Raw genomic sequence first — 13,356 nt, forward strand, 5'->3', positions numbered from 1 at the left:
GGAAACCCCACAGCGTTTTTCAAACCCCTCCCCGGCTTCTCTAAACCCACGCTGCATCCCGGTGGTGACTCTCTCCCCTTGCTTCCATAGAGACTCCTTGCTTCTTTTTTCCTAGGTTTCCTATCGCCCCCCTTCCCCTTCCCCTTTCCCCCAATTATAATAGTGTCCGCCCCCCCCTTCCCCACCTCCCCTGACAAAGATCGGTAAAGGGTGGGCCAACGTTTAAAACCGTTGTCCGAAACCCCCGGGGCATCTCCCTAAATCCCCGGGGCGTGGAAGGGCTGCACTGCCCACGCCGGCCCCCCTTTGCTATTTGCTTTGTTTATTTTTTAATTCAGCTCGTGGCAGACACCCCTAATGCAAATGGCTGATCAAGCAGGCATCAGCGGTTCCCAACGCACCGTTTTTTGAAAGGTTTCAGGAAGCGCTGGCGCATTCCTGCTTGCAGCGGTGGGGAAACAGGAGAAACAAAAAAGCAAAAATATAGGTGTTGATTTGATTTTATTGATGACTTACTCCACTTGCTAAAGTTTAAGAGTAAAATGGGGAAAAGCCCAAGTCGATAGATGGAAATGGAATCAAGTGGAAACCGGGAGTTGATTGGTGTCTTCCCGTCCCTCCCTGTCCCAGGAAAACAAAGGGGGCCTTCCCAAATTGGCTGTTTTATTCCCCAATCAGAGGGGTTTTGTAGAGGGAATGCCGGGTTCCAAAAGTGGATGCAGCCGCCTGGGGCTTGATAAGTGTCACCTGGAAGCGCAAAACAGAACGGCAGATCAGCAAGGGCCCTTCTCTTCTCTGCTGCTCTCCTTTCCTCTGCTCGGAGGTGGCACGAGGGCGAGGAGCAGGCCTGCTCTCCGGCACTTGGTCCCTGCGGCCAGAAGCTCTTTGGCTGGTGGACCCCTCAGTGGAAGGGGCAGAGGCCTGAAGGCAGCTTGTGAAGCAGAGAGGACGAGCTGAGCAGCTAGCAGCCTTACCCGCCCTATACTGTCGTCTGCCGGCCCGGGCTTCACTGCTTTGCCCTCTGCAGGTTTTTGTCGGGCCGCCATGGTGTATGCAGGCGCCCTGGTCTTGTAGGCATCTACAGCTACTTTGGGCAACGCCGCAGGACCCGGAATCTGCAAGAGAGTCATGGGCGTACGGGGCTGGGATCACATTCAAGGCTCTCTTTCCCTGGAAGCTTGCATTAAGCAAAGGTGCTTGGGGCTCGGAAGCCCCTGTGGCACAGGGAGAGCAGCCCAGCTTCGGATGCTAGCATGGAAAAGAGGAGCAGCAGGGCTCACCTTGGCAAGGTCTTCGTCAAAGCGGCCGCGCTGGCTCCTTCCCCTCATGGAGTAGCAGGGGCTGGCCGACGTGCAGGCTGTACTGGGGCCCATCAGCCTGGGCAGTGTGTAGGTGCCCGGACCTGCAGGAGGAGCAGCAGAGAGCGTGTGCGCGAGGGGCTGGAGGAGCAGAGAGGGGCAGCCTGCCCAGCCTGCTGCTGGGAGGTCTCGCTCCTCTGCCAGTCCCTCCCTCTACTCTGGCACTGGGCCAGCGCCGGTAGCTCTGAGCCCAAGCAGCCGGAGCCGCTGCGGGCCGAGAGGTGTTGGTCACGCGAGAAAGCTTGCAGCCCCAGCACTGCGCAGGCCGTGCAGTCGGCCCGCTGCTGGTGCTGAGCAGCAGCCCGTCCCTGCAGGATGCTCAGGCTGAAGGGCCTGCGTTTGCCAGGGTCAGCGTACCTGGAGGGCGGTCTGTCCGCAGGGGCTCCCGCCGGAAGGCCATGGACTGCACCGGTGGGCACTTGAAGACGTGCCTGTTGGCTGCCTCGGTGCGGTAGTCACCTGGGGGCGGAGGAGAAGAGGAAGAAAGCTGTGAAGTGCTGGTCTCCCTCTGCAGCCGCAGAGACAATGTCCCGAGGAAAGGGTCTTCTGAAGAGCTGCAGGGATGCTGGGGGAGCCAGGCAGCACGCGGGGATGCTTTTCCATGCCCCGCCACTATGTCCTGCCTTGCTGTCCCTCCTGCCAGCCCCTGGCTCTTTGTTTTTTTCGGATGCGGGGTCCTTGTGCCCTCAGCCCATGGTGCTGCGCAGCTGTCCTTCTCCGAGGGCGTGTTTATCGCTGCTCGGAGCTGTTTGTGTTCTCTCACAAAAGACCTACAGCTCCAGCAAGGCGCGAGCTGAGCCAGGGCAAACGCCGGGTGTGGGGGAAGCGCTGCAGACGTGGTACTCACTGGGTCCGGGGGTGACGGTGGTCTCCGTCGTGGGTCGTCCGCAAAGGTGGGCGCCCGGAGCCACGTACTTCCCGTTCCTGGTGATGGCGGGCTCCACAAAGTAGCAGGGACCCGGCCCGCAGCTCTCGGCCGCAGGCGGTTTGGTTCCGCGAAACGTATACGCGGAGGCACGGGCTTTGGTGGGGCTGTGGCCCACAAAACCTAGGAGGAAATGCAAAAGAGAGCACACCCTTGTGCAGCTGCATCTTTCAAGCTCCTGTGGAACAGGCGCAGTTAGGCGCCCGGCCCCCCGACATTCCCTTCCCGTGTGACTTCTTCCTCCCAGACCAACGGAGGCGAGCCGTGCGGGGCCTCGCAGCGCACAAGAGTCAGACCCTGAGTGCAAACGCCTGCGCCAGTGCCTTGCAAAGTCACGGGAAAAAGAGAGCGGAGCTTTGGCCAGCACGCTGCTGTAGCCAGCAGTTTCCAAAGGCCTTCCCGCACCACGCGTGCAGGCGCTCCATAGCAAGAGCCCCCGGAGCGCCTCCGTGCAGCTGCCAAGCCGAGTCTGCGGAAGGCTCCGACAGAACGGGGAAAGGCTCGGGAGCTGCTCTGCCCCGTGACGTCCCCGATGCGCGTCCCGCCCTGGGGATGGTCGCCGTACCTGTTGTCCCCGGGATGGAATACTGGGGCCCGGGGCTGGGGAACTGGGCCGAGATGAGGCCGCGTGGGCGATGAGGTCTCCACGTCCCCACCCAGGCTCCGTCCATGCTACCAGGCACGTGCCTCCAAACCTAAAGGCGAGAGCAGAGCAGTTAGTGACGGGCTCCCCCGGCAGAGGCCGCGGGTGAGCTTTGCTTCCCGCCCCCCGCCCCTCGGAGCCCAGAGGGGCAGGCAGAAGCGGGCCGCCTCCTTCGCTCAGCCGCGAGCTGCTGTCCGTCCGCCACGTGGCTTGCAGCTCCCGAGCCAGAAGGGCCGGCAGCGATTTCTCCTGCTCACGGCAGTCCTGCCGGTCTCGTGCTGCACGCCCCTCGCCCGCAGCGGAGCTAAGCCCGCATCCCGCGGCCGGGCTCTGCAGCCTGAGGTGTGCTGGAGCTCTCCCTCACCTCTGTGAGCCTTGGAGGACGAGCGCGACGAGGCTGAGCTAGTCTGCTGCTGCAGGGCACCGGGCACGGGGCTCTCGGGCACCGGGGCACGGGGCACGGCGAGCGGCTGCGGGCAGCGCAGCTCACGAATGAGGCGCCTGGAGCCAGCGGCCAGCTGTCCTTGGGGAGGGCCCGGCGTCGTCACGGCAGTGCACTGTGACAGCACGGGGCTCCGGGTGATGTCATCTGCGCTGTGACATCTGCTGGCTGGCCCGGAGCCACGCCCTCCACGCCTTTTCGGCCTTGCACCCCAGCCAGGAAAAAGCTGTAGCGCACGCTGCCGACACCTGCGGATGGACCGAGCTCTCGGCTCCAGCCCCGTGCTGCCCGGGGCTCCTGGGGCTTGATCAGCGTCACCTGAGAGGGAGAGATTACGTTACTTCGAACCTAGTGGAACACTGTTGAGAATGACACTCTGTTCTTTGGAGCTGTATAGATATCTATCTATACATATATACACAAGAGCCTAAAAGCACAGCTGGGTCACCCGTCTGGCGTTTGTATAAGGTTTGAGCCTTAAAAGTTACACTCCTGAAGGTGCTAATGCGTTTGTGCCCCCCTCACTGGGTGGTTGGAGTCCTGGTTTGGCAAATGGAAAGGGATGATTGTATCCATATTTACTTCTTTGATTGTGGTCACAGGAGTCCTGATGGCCATCGGCTGTTGTATTATCTCCTGTGTGAGGGGACTGGTGCAGCAAGTAATTGAAACTGCACTGCTTACACGAACAATAATGGAGGCACCACCATACTCGGATAGAATGATGATATTAGGAGAAAGTGAAGAAGTAGTTTTTAGAATCGTGCCTTAGGAAGGAATTGCAGAAATTAACATGTTTAAAAAAAAAGAGGGGGGAATTTGTGGAAAGTGAAAAGTGTTGTTTCTGCATTGATCACTGAAAAGGGGCAATTGAGCTAAAGAATAAAGCTGTAACATATCTTTAGAATTAGCTGATGTGGAATGTAAGAATAGCGTATACATATTAGTAGCATGTTTTAGAAACATATTTACCGGATTGCCTAACAAATACTTTCTCACAAAGCTGCAATAGAATTTAAATGTTTTAAACAATGTGGGTACAGTGTACTGAACTAGGAAACATACTGTGAAGTTGTTCATTCGACCGGCAAGAGTGAAATATATTTAACAAACTTTCAAGGAGTCAGGGCCTCGACACAAAGCAGAGCTGTGCCACTCTGTGGGAATGTGAGAATGCCACGTGCAGGCTTCAGGATGCTCCCCTCCATCCTCCTTTCAAACTTATCTCTATGCAAGGACAAATAAATGACCAGAACAATGACCCAGTGTAAAGGGGGGGTAAGTGTCAAGGGGGGTAATTAAACAGTTAAGAGGCTATGGTTGTAAAACAGTCATCAGAGAGTTATGATCAAACACTTGTCAAGAAAGCAATTGTTAGAAGGCAATTAATCAGTTAAGATATTTGTGTGTGAGCGTTAAAAGATTTGTGCTTACTTGGTATTTGTATGACTAGTGAAGCGTCGCGAAAGAGTGTGAACCTGCAGTACTCAGCCAATGAGGAACCAGGGCAGAAAGAGATCAGCGTCGGGCAATAGGGGATAAAAGACGTAGCGCTGCTTTCTCGGTGCGCTCCTGCTTGCGGGACGCCCGCCATTGCAATCGCAAATAAAATCTGCTTTATCAGAGAAACCACCCTGGAAAATTTGGATATTTCCAACACAGGGATGAGGGATCCACAACCCCCTTGGGCAACCTGTTCCAGTGCCTCACCACTGTCAGAGTGAAAGACTTCCCCCTCATATCTAACCTAAACCTCTCCTGTCTCAGTTTAAAACCATTTCCCCTTGTCCTAGTGCTATCCACCTGAGTCTTCACTCAGTCCAGCCCAGACAGGCCAGGATTCGTGCATCCACGCTCCACAGAAACTGTTTGCAAACCTGTTCCCTTTTCCAAGCACAGCTGTTGGTTCCACACACCGCAGTGCGCTGTGCAATACCTCCTTCCAGCACTGTGAGGCAGCCCAATGAGCTTGTGGTTCTGCGTAGAGCACATTTCTGCTTCCCTTCCCTGTCGGGAGCTGTCTCCACCGCTCTCACACATCCCGCTCCCTGTAAGGGCTGCCCTCACTCCACTGAGAAATCTCACCCATAGGCTGGGAGAGGGAGTGGGACATCACTGAGCCATTCCTGTCCTGGGTTCAAGGCCCCTCACCGCACTCACACCTCCCCATCGTGTGTTAGCTAAATATTGCTTGATTGCTTCTCTCCTCCAGGTTGGGGACTGTTTGGGTAGGATATTCTGTAGAGGAGAACCTATGTCTCCCCTAGGTGTGGCGCTGTATTTGGGCCAGGTCCAATGGTGGCAATCTGATGCAAGATTAAAACGTTTCCATCACTGCTTTCAGAAGAGGTTTCTTTATTCTCCCACTATCACGGTTTTTCACAGGAATTCCATATCAGAACATCATGAAGTATGCTGTCAGAGCTGTACGCTGTGAAACTGCAGTTCTTGGGGTCGATAGGTGGGAACTATTGTTCCCAGCAGCGTTGCTCATCCCCACATGGTTTCTGGGGGGAAAGGAGGTGCCTAGGTTGAGGCAGTCACCCCCACGCCTTGAGGCTGCCTCCGACAGGAAAGAAAGAAGGGTGGTAGTGGTGAGTTACTCCCTTCTCAGAGGAACGGAGGGCCCCATATGCAGACCTGACCCAGGCCGTCAGGAAGTATGCTGCCTTCCTGGGGCTCAGGTCAGAGACATAACCAGGAAACTCCCTAAGCTGGTTAGGTCATCTGACTACTTTCTGTTACTCGTGGTTCAGGTGGGCAGTGATGAAATTGCTCAAAGAAGCCTACGAAAAATGAAAAACGGTTTCAGGGGTTTAGGGCATTTAGTTCAAGGAGCGGGAGCTCAAGTGATCTTCTGCTCTATACCTTCAGGGGCAGTAAGGGACAGTGAGCCAGACCGGAAAGCAAGAGCAATGAATAATTGGCTCAGAGGCTGGTGTCGAACCGGAAACTTTGGGTTCTTTGACCATGGGTCAGTTTACTCGGCCCCTGGCCTGTTGTCTGTCTGTGGAACCCACCTATCTCAAAGGGGGCAACAATTACTAGCGCAGGAGCTAGTAAGAGCTTTAAACAAGCTACAAAGGGGAAAGGGGACAAAACAGGCCTCTCAAGAGATGAACCTAGGGGAACATTGCTTGAGCTGGGGGTGAGGCTCGACTGAAGTGCATCTATACCAATGCACGCAGCATGAGCAACAAACAGGAAGAATTGGAAGCGACTGTGAGTCAGGCTAATTATGACCTTATTGCTATTACCAAAACATGGTGCGACCACTCCCATGACTGGATGTCATGGTTTCACGATTTTTCATTATCAGTATTCCACATCATAACATCATGTAATGCACTGGGGGTTTGACTGCTGATGCTCAAGTTCTGGGTGCCTGTCCAGAGGAGAAGAAGAGCTACATTTCCCCAGGGGGCTTTGCGGTCAGCGAGGAGATAGAACTCCCGGCAAGGTCACCTGATGCTCTCTTCTTTGCCTGCACTGCTTCGCTTGCGCTTCTCTGCCTGCGCTTCTCTGCCTGCGCTTCTCATCTCAGCGTTGTGGTGAGGCCGATCCACCATCAATTTCACACACTCTCTCCCTCTCTCCTTATAAAATTCTGCTGATATCATATTTAGTAAATTAGTTTGTTTCACCTCAGATTGTTGCCAATGTTTTCAATTATTTCAGGGTCCCCTATTTTCCTTTTCTGGGGGCGCGGATCCGCGGATCCGTCCGCCCTTCTAGTCACGGAACCGGGCCGAACCAGCGCGTTGTATACAATGCGGCACGGTTTAAGCCTTAAAAGTTACACTCCCGAGGGTGCGAATATGTTTGTGCCCCCCACTGCCTTCCTAGGGAATCTGTCGATGGGCAGAGAGATGTTTCAACAGGTTTCCAAGCTTCCCTCCTCCCACGCTTGCCGCGAATAGCGTCCTAATCAGATTGTTCTCAAGCGGGGAAGCACGACAGTACTCAATATGAGTGATCAAGCTTCACTTTATTGTTGCACACACAGAGTTTATATATGATTCTACTACACATGTGTTCACCTACTATTGGAGCACAAGGTGGGCGTCTAGGTGGGCTGCCTAGCTTCAACCAATGCTCAGCCAGCATTCACACCTGCCGCTGAGCTCATCCGCTTATCAGCCCCCCACACGTCCACAGAGCACAGCTGCGGATGTAGGCCTGCTGTTTAAGGCCTGCTGTTTACAGCTGCCCAAGGATGTTGTGCCTCCTATCTTAACTCCTAATACTTTCTCATGAGAATGCACCCTGTGCTGCCGCACTAGTTATGCTCGTACACAGCCTCATGTCTGCCCTGCTCTCGCAGCCATTCCCTAACAATTCCCCCTTTTTCTTTTTGCACGAGCATAACTTTCTGTGTGGCTTTGTCAATACTCCTCATAATACAATTATATACTAAAAGTGTAAAAGCACAACTAGAATAAGCAATAGCCAACGCAAGCTTCTTTGATTAATGCTGTGAGCCATGGGGACAGTCCTCCAAATAGGGATTTTAGTTAACCTGAATCTTTTGCATATATCCCTTCAACCATTGAAGTTGTTCATGTATGGACTGACTATGGTCCGAAAAGTTGAAGCAACACATCCCCTCAAAGTCTTCACAGCCATGCCCCTGTGCTAAAAACAGAAAGTCAATTGCCGCGCGATTTTGTAGCAAAGCGTGCCTAAAACTATTCATATCAGATAACATAGATGCCAAGATTAAGGTGGTCTCGTTAGCCTGTTTCGCTGACCAACATGCTAGGTTTTCTAACTGTTTTAACGCTTGGGCTGCAGCCACGCCCGGTGTAAGAACTGAAGTGAACACCCAGGCAGTAGCTGACCACAAATCAACGTTATCGTTGCAATCTGGTGTCAGGCGGCATATACTCCGCCGTTGCCTGGCCTTATGCTGACCAGAGGCGACATTAAGCCATTGACGATGCTGGAGAGCGAACAGTGCTAACTGTCCAAGATAGCAAGGTCCTCTTTGGACATTGGCAGGAATGCCTGCCCAAGCTCGGTCACCGCATATTAAAAATACACCCGGGGGTAAGGCCTTAGCCAAGTCATTATTCCACAGCACATGTTGGGAATCGTCTTCGGAAAAACTTGCTCCATATCCATACCACGGTCGTTACCTCCTTCCCCGGTTTGGTTGCTGTAACCGCAATATGCCCCCCATACCGAGAATTCCTGTTCATTATGGGGGGAGACCACCGTCCATCCTGTTGTGTCGAAAAAAGGGTTATCCGCATAGTCCCACAGTCGCTTAAGGATATTTGCTCGAGCACTAAGGCCCTGGTGCAATTGTCCAAAGCAAAAGCATGTTTGATTCCATCCCGCTGAAGCGTTTCCTATTGCCTGGGAACCCAGGAGATCCAGCTCTTGGGGGTCCCATGGCAAGGAGACACTTAGTCGTTCTATCAAGCACGCACTTTGTTCTGAAGTATTGTAACGGAAACATGGATTATCTCTTGCGTATCCTTGAAAGCTCTGCAGCCGATAACCCGATAACCGATAACCCGATAACACCAATCAGGCAGGTCCGGAAAGGTTCAGTGGCCGACTGAAGACTCAGGCAGAAGTCAGTCTGGCCCGTCTTGTTCGCCCAGGTCACCCATAGGTTCCCTGGCTGCGACATCTGAAGGACTGCCTGGCTGATGAGGTGGCAACCTGTCAGTATCAGCAGAAAGAGACACTGCTGCTCTGTTGTCACCGAAACGCAGGCGGCAGGATCGCTGCCCTTTAGAAGGGGACGCAGTACATTGAGATCGTCACTGAAGATACCGACAACTTCTACCATGCTATAGAATCGTAATTATATTAATAATACAATCATTATAACTCAATCAAGGGCTCAATTGACAATACTGTAAGTGCGAGAAAGGAAACAAGGCAAACATAGTATCATGACAAGAAATACCATTAACCTAAAAAGAACAAACACGTGTTTGGTCTGCAGCCCAACTTTCTGCAACCTGGAAATAAATCCTGGAGGGACCCGTTCTGTGTTAGTCTCTCACTGCCTTGAAAGAGATCTTCAACTTTAATGTATTCTGATATATTGATTTTGAAAGACCACTAAGATTTGTACAACAGATGCTTTTAGAGTGTTCATGGTTATACCTTTGGCTAATAGAGAATTCATAGTTGGGCAACTTTTGCATGCCAGATAGAACTAAGGGCATTATTATTTACAGACCCTCGAGAACCAACAATCTGCAGAAAAAGAGAGAGAAAAAAAAACATGGTGGTGGCGAATGCGATAGGCAGTGCCAGCAGGGCGTCCCCTGCTTCAATGTGCACTTTTCCTCTCTCACCCACCCCAGATTCTCTCTTGCTTTTATTCTTCTCAGGGTCCGAAGGGTATTTTCCATTTGTACACTGCATCTGCATGGCCAGTGCATGATACGGAGGCCAAATGGAACACCTGCTTGCAGAATAAACTATCAAGGTTAACTCTCTTAGCGTGCGCCTTTGTATCAGGTGCTGCATGATCATATTTTAAATTCCTGATTAGTGGGATGAAAGAGAGTTAATCATTCTATAATATAGGGCCATCCCTTTGCCTGGGATTCCTTTCCAGGTTTTGTCTTAGTGCTACTAATACATTAAAATAGCTATTTCCATAGATTCCAGCACTGGTAACATTAAATCCTGTTACTATAACATTCAATCTGTTATTAAAATAAAAATTAAAAAAACACACAACCACCATTACTACTGTTGCTATTTGCAATACAACAAGTTACAAAGCAATAAGAAGCACACAATCCCAATCATTATGAGTTCATGGTCGTTTCAAACTTGGTTTCAGACTTTCTCATTGTTTCACATCTTTTTCTTCCTTTTTTTTTTTTTTTCCTCAAGTAAGCATTTTACAGTACCAATAACTATACTATACTAATAGTTATAATACCTACTCCCAGCAACAGCCCTTGGTATAAGGACAACTAAAGCTACCCGTGTGTTTAGAGTGGATGTCATGCATGTCCTGTGGAGTAAGCAGAAAAGTTAGAATCATTGAGAAACAGCATCCCTTCAAAACAAGTTTGGAAGGGATCAGTGGCAGAAGCAAGCGCTAAGCAGAAGTTGGTCCGGCCTGCTGATTTAGCGCAGGTGACCCACATGTGTTGCCGCGGGTTGATTTGGTGTGGTTCAGGTAGTGCTTCTGCGCCAAGGGTGAACACTGCGAGCAGGAATCCAAATAGGGTCATCATCTGAATGATGCAAGGTTATAGGAGGTACTGATGAAGCTCCTCGGCGGGTCAGAGGTGGGAGCGGCGCAGCGAGCGTCAGGGGCGGAGCGGAGGGCGGGAGCGGGATGAGCGCCGGAGGCGGAACCGAGGGCAGTGGCGATGGGGGGGGGGTCGGAATTTCTCTTCCCCACGGTCAGGGGCGGGGTCGGAGCCGCTGATCGAATCCGGACCAGGGCTGCTTGCTGCACGGAGGGGCAGCGGTGGGGGTGGGAGGGAGGGCGATGGCGAATAGTCGGAAGAAAGTCTTCCTTGTCGAATTTGTTTAAGCCCTTCCATTATCTGGTGCCAAACAGATAAAAGTTTAGCAGTCGTTCTATCTTTAGTAATAGAAGCCTCCCGGAGTTTTGCGCCAATTTCGTCCCAAAGTTCACCATAAAAAGAGAATGCAGTTTTCAGAAATTCAGGGACATTTTTGCTTAACCATTTGAGAAAAGTAACTAATGCTGAGGTAGATACAGGCTGATTCTGAAACGTTAAAACTAACTGTAAGGCTTCAAGATGTTCTTGCTGCTCCTTTGTTAGTGAACTCCCCGGAGTTCCCGACTGCTCACCCCCCATCTGGCAGAACGGTGCGGGCGCGCGAAACGATCTCTCCGCAGTTCCGTCGGGCGGCGCTGCCGGATGAGTCGGTGGAGCAACAGACGCTATCGGTAGGACAGGACCCGCATACAGGTTTCCAGATTACGTGACCGCTCTGTTAATATTTTAACCTCACAATCCAGTTTTTCCAGCCCCTCATCCTCACTTTCTTCCTCTATATCGTCCCTGGGGGGGGGCAGACGGGATCGCTGAAGCCCCTGCCTGCGAGAGGCCGTTAGTGCGGAGCGGAACTGGTCCTCCCGAGGAGGGTATCGGAACGTAATCCCCCCCGACCTTTAAGCGCCCAGCGTCTTCGGGCAGACTTTCTAACTGGCGCAAAGCTGAGGCAGCTACCTGCCGTTCTAACCTATACCTCCTGATACAAGTTATCACATCTCTCCAGGGCTTCATTAGTTTTTTAGCCCCTTTGTTGTCATCAATTACCTTATACCAAAGGACATCCCCTAACTTGTGCCATTCCTCCTCTCCTAGAACATCTTGAGAATGAGCAAAGAACTCTTCCCCTTTACCATAGGCTAGCAACCCAGGCAATTGCTTTAGAGTCACAGACTCTACCCCTCGCTTCTCTAAGAATCGTCTTAAAAAATCTAGGGCTACCTCACTTTCCATGGTGCACTGCAATCCGCGTCTCACCGCACGCAGCGCCCACTGTCAATGGAGCTCCATTCCGTGCCCCCCGGATCCCGTGCAGACCCCTTTTGGTTGGTCTAGGCGATGCCGCCCCCCGGCTCGGCCGCTGCGATGCCAGTGCGCTTGTCCGTCCGCTCCCAAATCAATCTTCCATCAGGTCCGTCCCTGTTCGGGCACCAATTGCCGCGGATAGCATCCTAATCAGATTATTCTCAAGCGGGGAAGCATGACAGTACTCAATATGAGTGATCAAGCTTCACTTTATTGTTGCACACACAGAGTTTATATATGATTCTACTACACATGTGTTCACCTACTATTGGAGCACAAGGTGGGCGTCTAGGTGGGCTGCCTAGCTTCAACCAATGCTCAGTCAGCGTTCACACCTGCCGCTGAGCTCATCCGCTTATCAGCCCCCCACACATCCACAGAGCATAGCTGCGGATGTGGGCCTGCTGTTTAAGGCCTGCTTTTTTCAGCTGCCCAAGGATGTTGTGCCTCCTATCTTAACTCCTAATACTTTCTCATGAGAATGCACCCTGTGCTGCCGCACTAGTTATGCTCGTACACAGCCTCATGTCTGCCCTGTTCTCGCAGCCATTCCCCAACACATGCTTTTCCTTTTCTCCCCCTCAATGTTTCTGGAACGTCCCAACCAACACAGTCACGTTGTTCACACTGTCACGTTTTTGGAACGTGCTCTTCATGATCAGTATTGGTCGTGGATCTTCCTCAAAGCCGGCTAACATCGAGCGGCAGAGGGTGTGGAGGAACCCAAGAGAAAACTTAAAGAAGCGGACACTCCTGGTGTATGGGAACTGTTGAATCATGGCCTGAACTCCTTATTGATGATCAGAGGCAAGTACTGAGTCAGCCCTGGGAGCACAGGTGAAGTCAATTGCCTGGCTGCACCTCTCCTACACTCATTGAAGATCTGACTGCCACTGCGGTTGGTTCTCTTTCTGGAGATCACTCTCTTTGGAGTTTTTCTGCGAGTCTCTTACATGGGTGAGCTTTTTTTATTTTTTCCCATTTTTCTTTTCCACCATTTTATTATTTCCAGCTATGCAGTCTGTAGATAGTAGCTTAACCTCAGTACTCTGTTTATTTGTTGGTTATACGCTTGGTGAGCCTGGCAGGCCAAACATACTAAAAATATATATAATGTCTTTTTTTTGGATTATCTATAAATTGATCATTGGAAGAACATTACCTACCTGGGCAAAACAACACCTGGACAGATCCCAGGATATTTTTTGATCCCCTTATTTTGAATTAGCAACTATAATTAAAAAATGGGGTCCCCATTTTATTGGAAGTATTTTCCCATTCCATATGGTGCAATATTTTCATGGGCTAAGCAAAGGTATTCTGGCTACAACAAAACGTCAATTATCTGCTTCTATGGTGGCAAGGCCACTGTTCAATGCTTTAAACCAGACCAATGATCAGGTTGACTAAAAGGTGAGCTTTTCCAAATACAGAGATCCAATACACCG

The 13,356-nt window shown here is 51.6% G+C and overlaps 2 protein-coding genes across 2 annotated transcripts; both read right to left on the reverse strand.

Moving 5' to 3' along the window:
- Nucleotides 1-663: 663 nt before the first annotated feature.
- On the reverse strand, nt 664-3,336 carry LOC104916816 (ciliary microtubule associated protein 1A-like). Its single transcript, XM_085241501.1, has 7 exons — nt 3,291-3,336; nt 2,849-2,978; nt 2,206-2,406; nt 1,716-1,817; nt 1,281-1,402; nt 975-1,115; nt 664-747 (listed from the first exon to the last, which is right to left on the reverse strand). The coding sequence occupies exons 2-7, from the start codon at nt 2,952-2,954 to the stop codon at nt 664-666; spliced, it is 756 nt and encodes a 251-aa protein (XP_085097627.1). The 5' UTR covers nt 2,955-2,978; nt 3,291-3,336.
- A 4,001-nt stretch (nt 3,337-7,337) lies between these two features.
- LOC146542899 (uncharacterized) lies at nt 7,338-8,502 on the reverse strand (the record flags this gene model as incomplete). Its single annotated transcript, XM_085241844.1, has 1 exon — nt 7,338-8,502. A coding segment is annotated over one exon (624 nt), but the record flags the coding sequence as incomplete, so codon positions are not given.
- Nucleotides 8,503-13,356: the final 4,854 nt, after the last annotated feature.

This window comes from Meleagris gallopavo, chromosome 22 (genome assembly GCF_905368555.1).
Source record: "Meleagris gallopavo chromosome 22, MGAL_WU_HG_1.1, whole genome shotgun sequence".
Classification (NCBI taxonomy): Eukaryota; Metazoa; Chordata; class Aves; order Galliformes; family Phasianidae; genus Meleagris; species Meleagris gallopavo.

What these genes read in the sequence shown, in the direction of transcription:
- LOC104916816 (XM_085241501.1), bottom strand. Translation starts at nt 2,954, where the DNA reads ATGGACGGAGCCTGGGTGGGGACGTGGAGACCTCATCGCCCACGCGGC. An exon ending in TTCCATCCCGGGGACAACAG is followed by an intron (nt 2,407 to 2,848) that starts GTACGGCGACCA and finishes ATTTCCTCCTAG; the next exon opens with GTTTTGTGGGCCACAGCCCC. An exon ending in GCGGACAGACCGCCCTCCAG is followed by an intron (nt 1,403 to 1,715) that starts GTACGCTGACCC and finishes CTCCTCCTGCAG; the next exon opens with GTCCGGGCACCTACACACTG.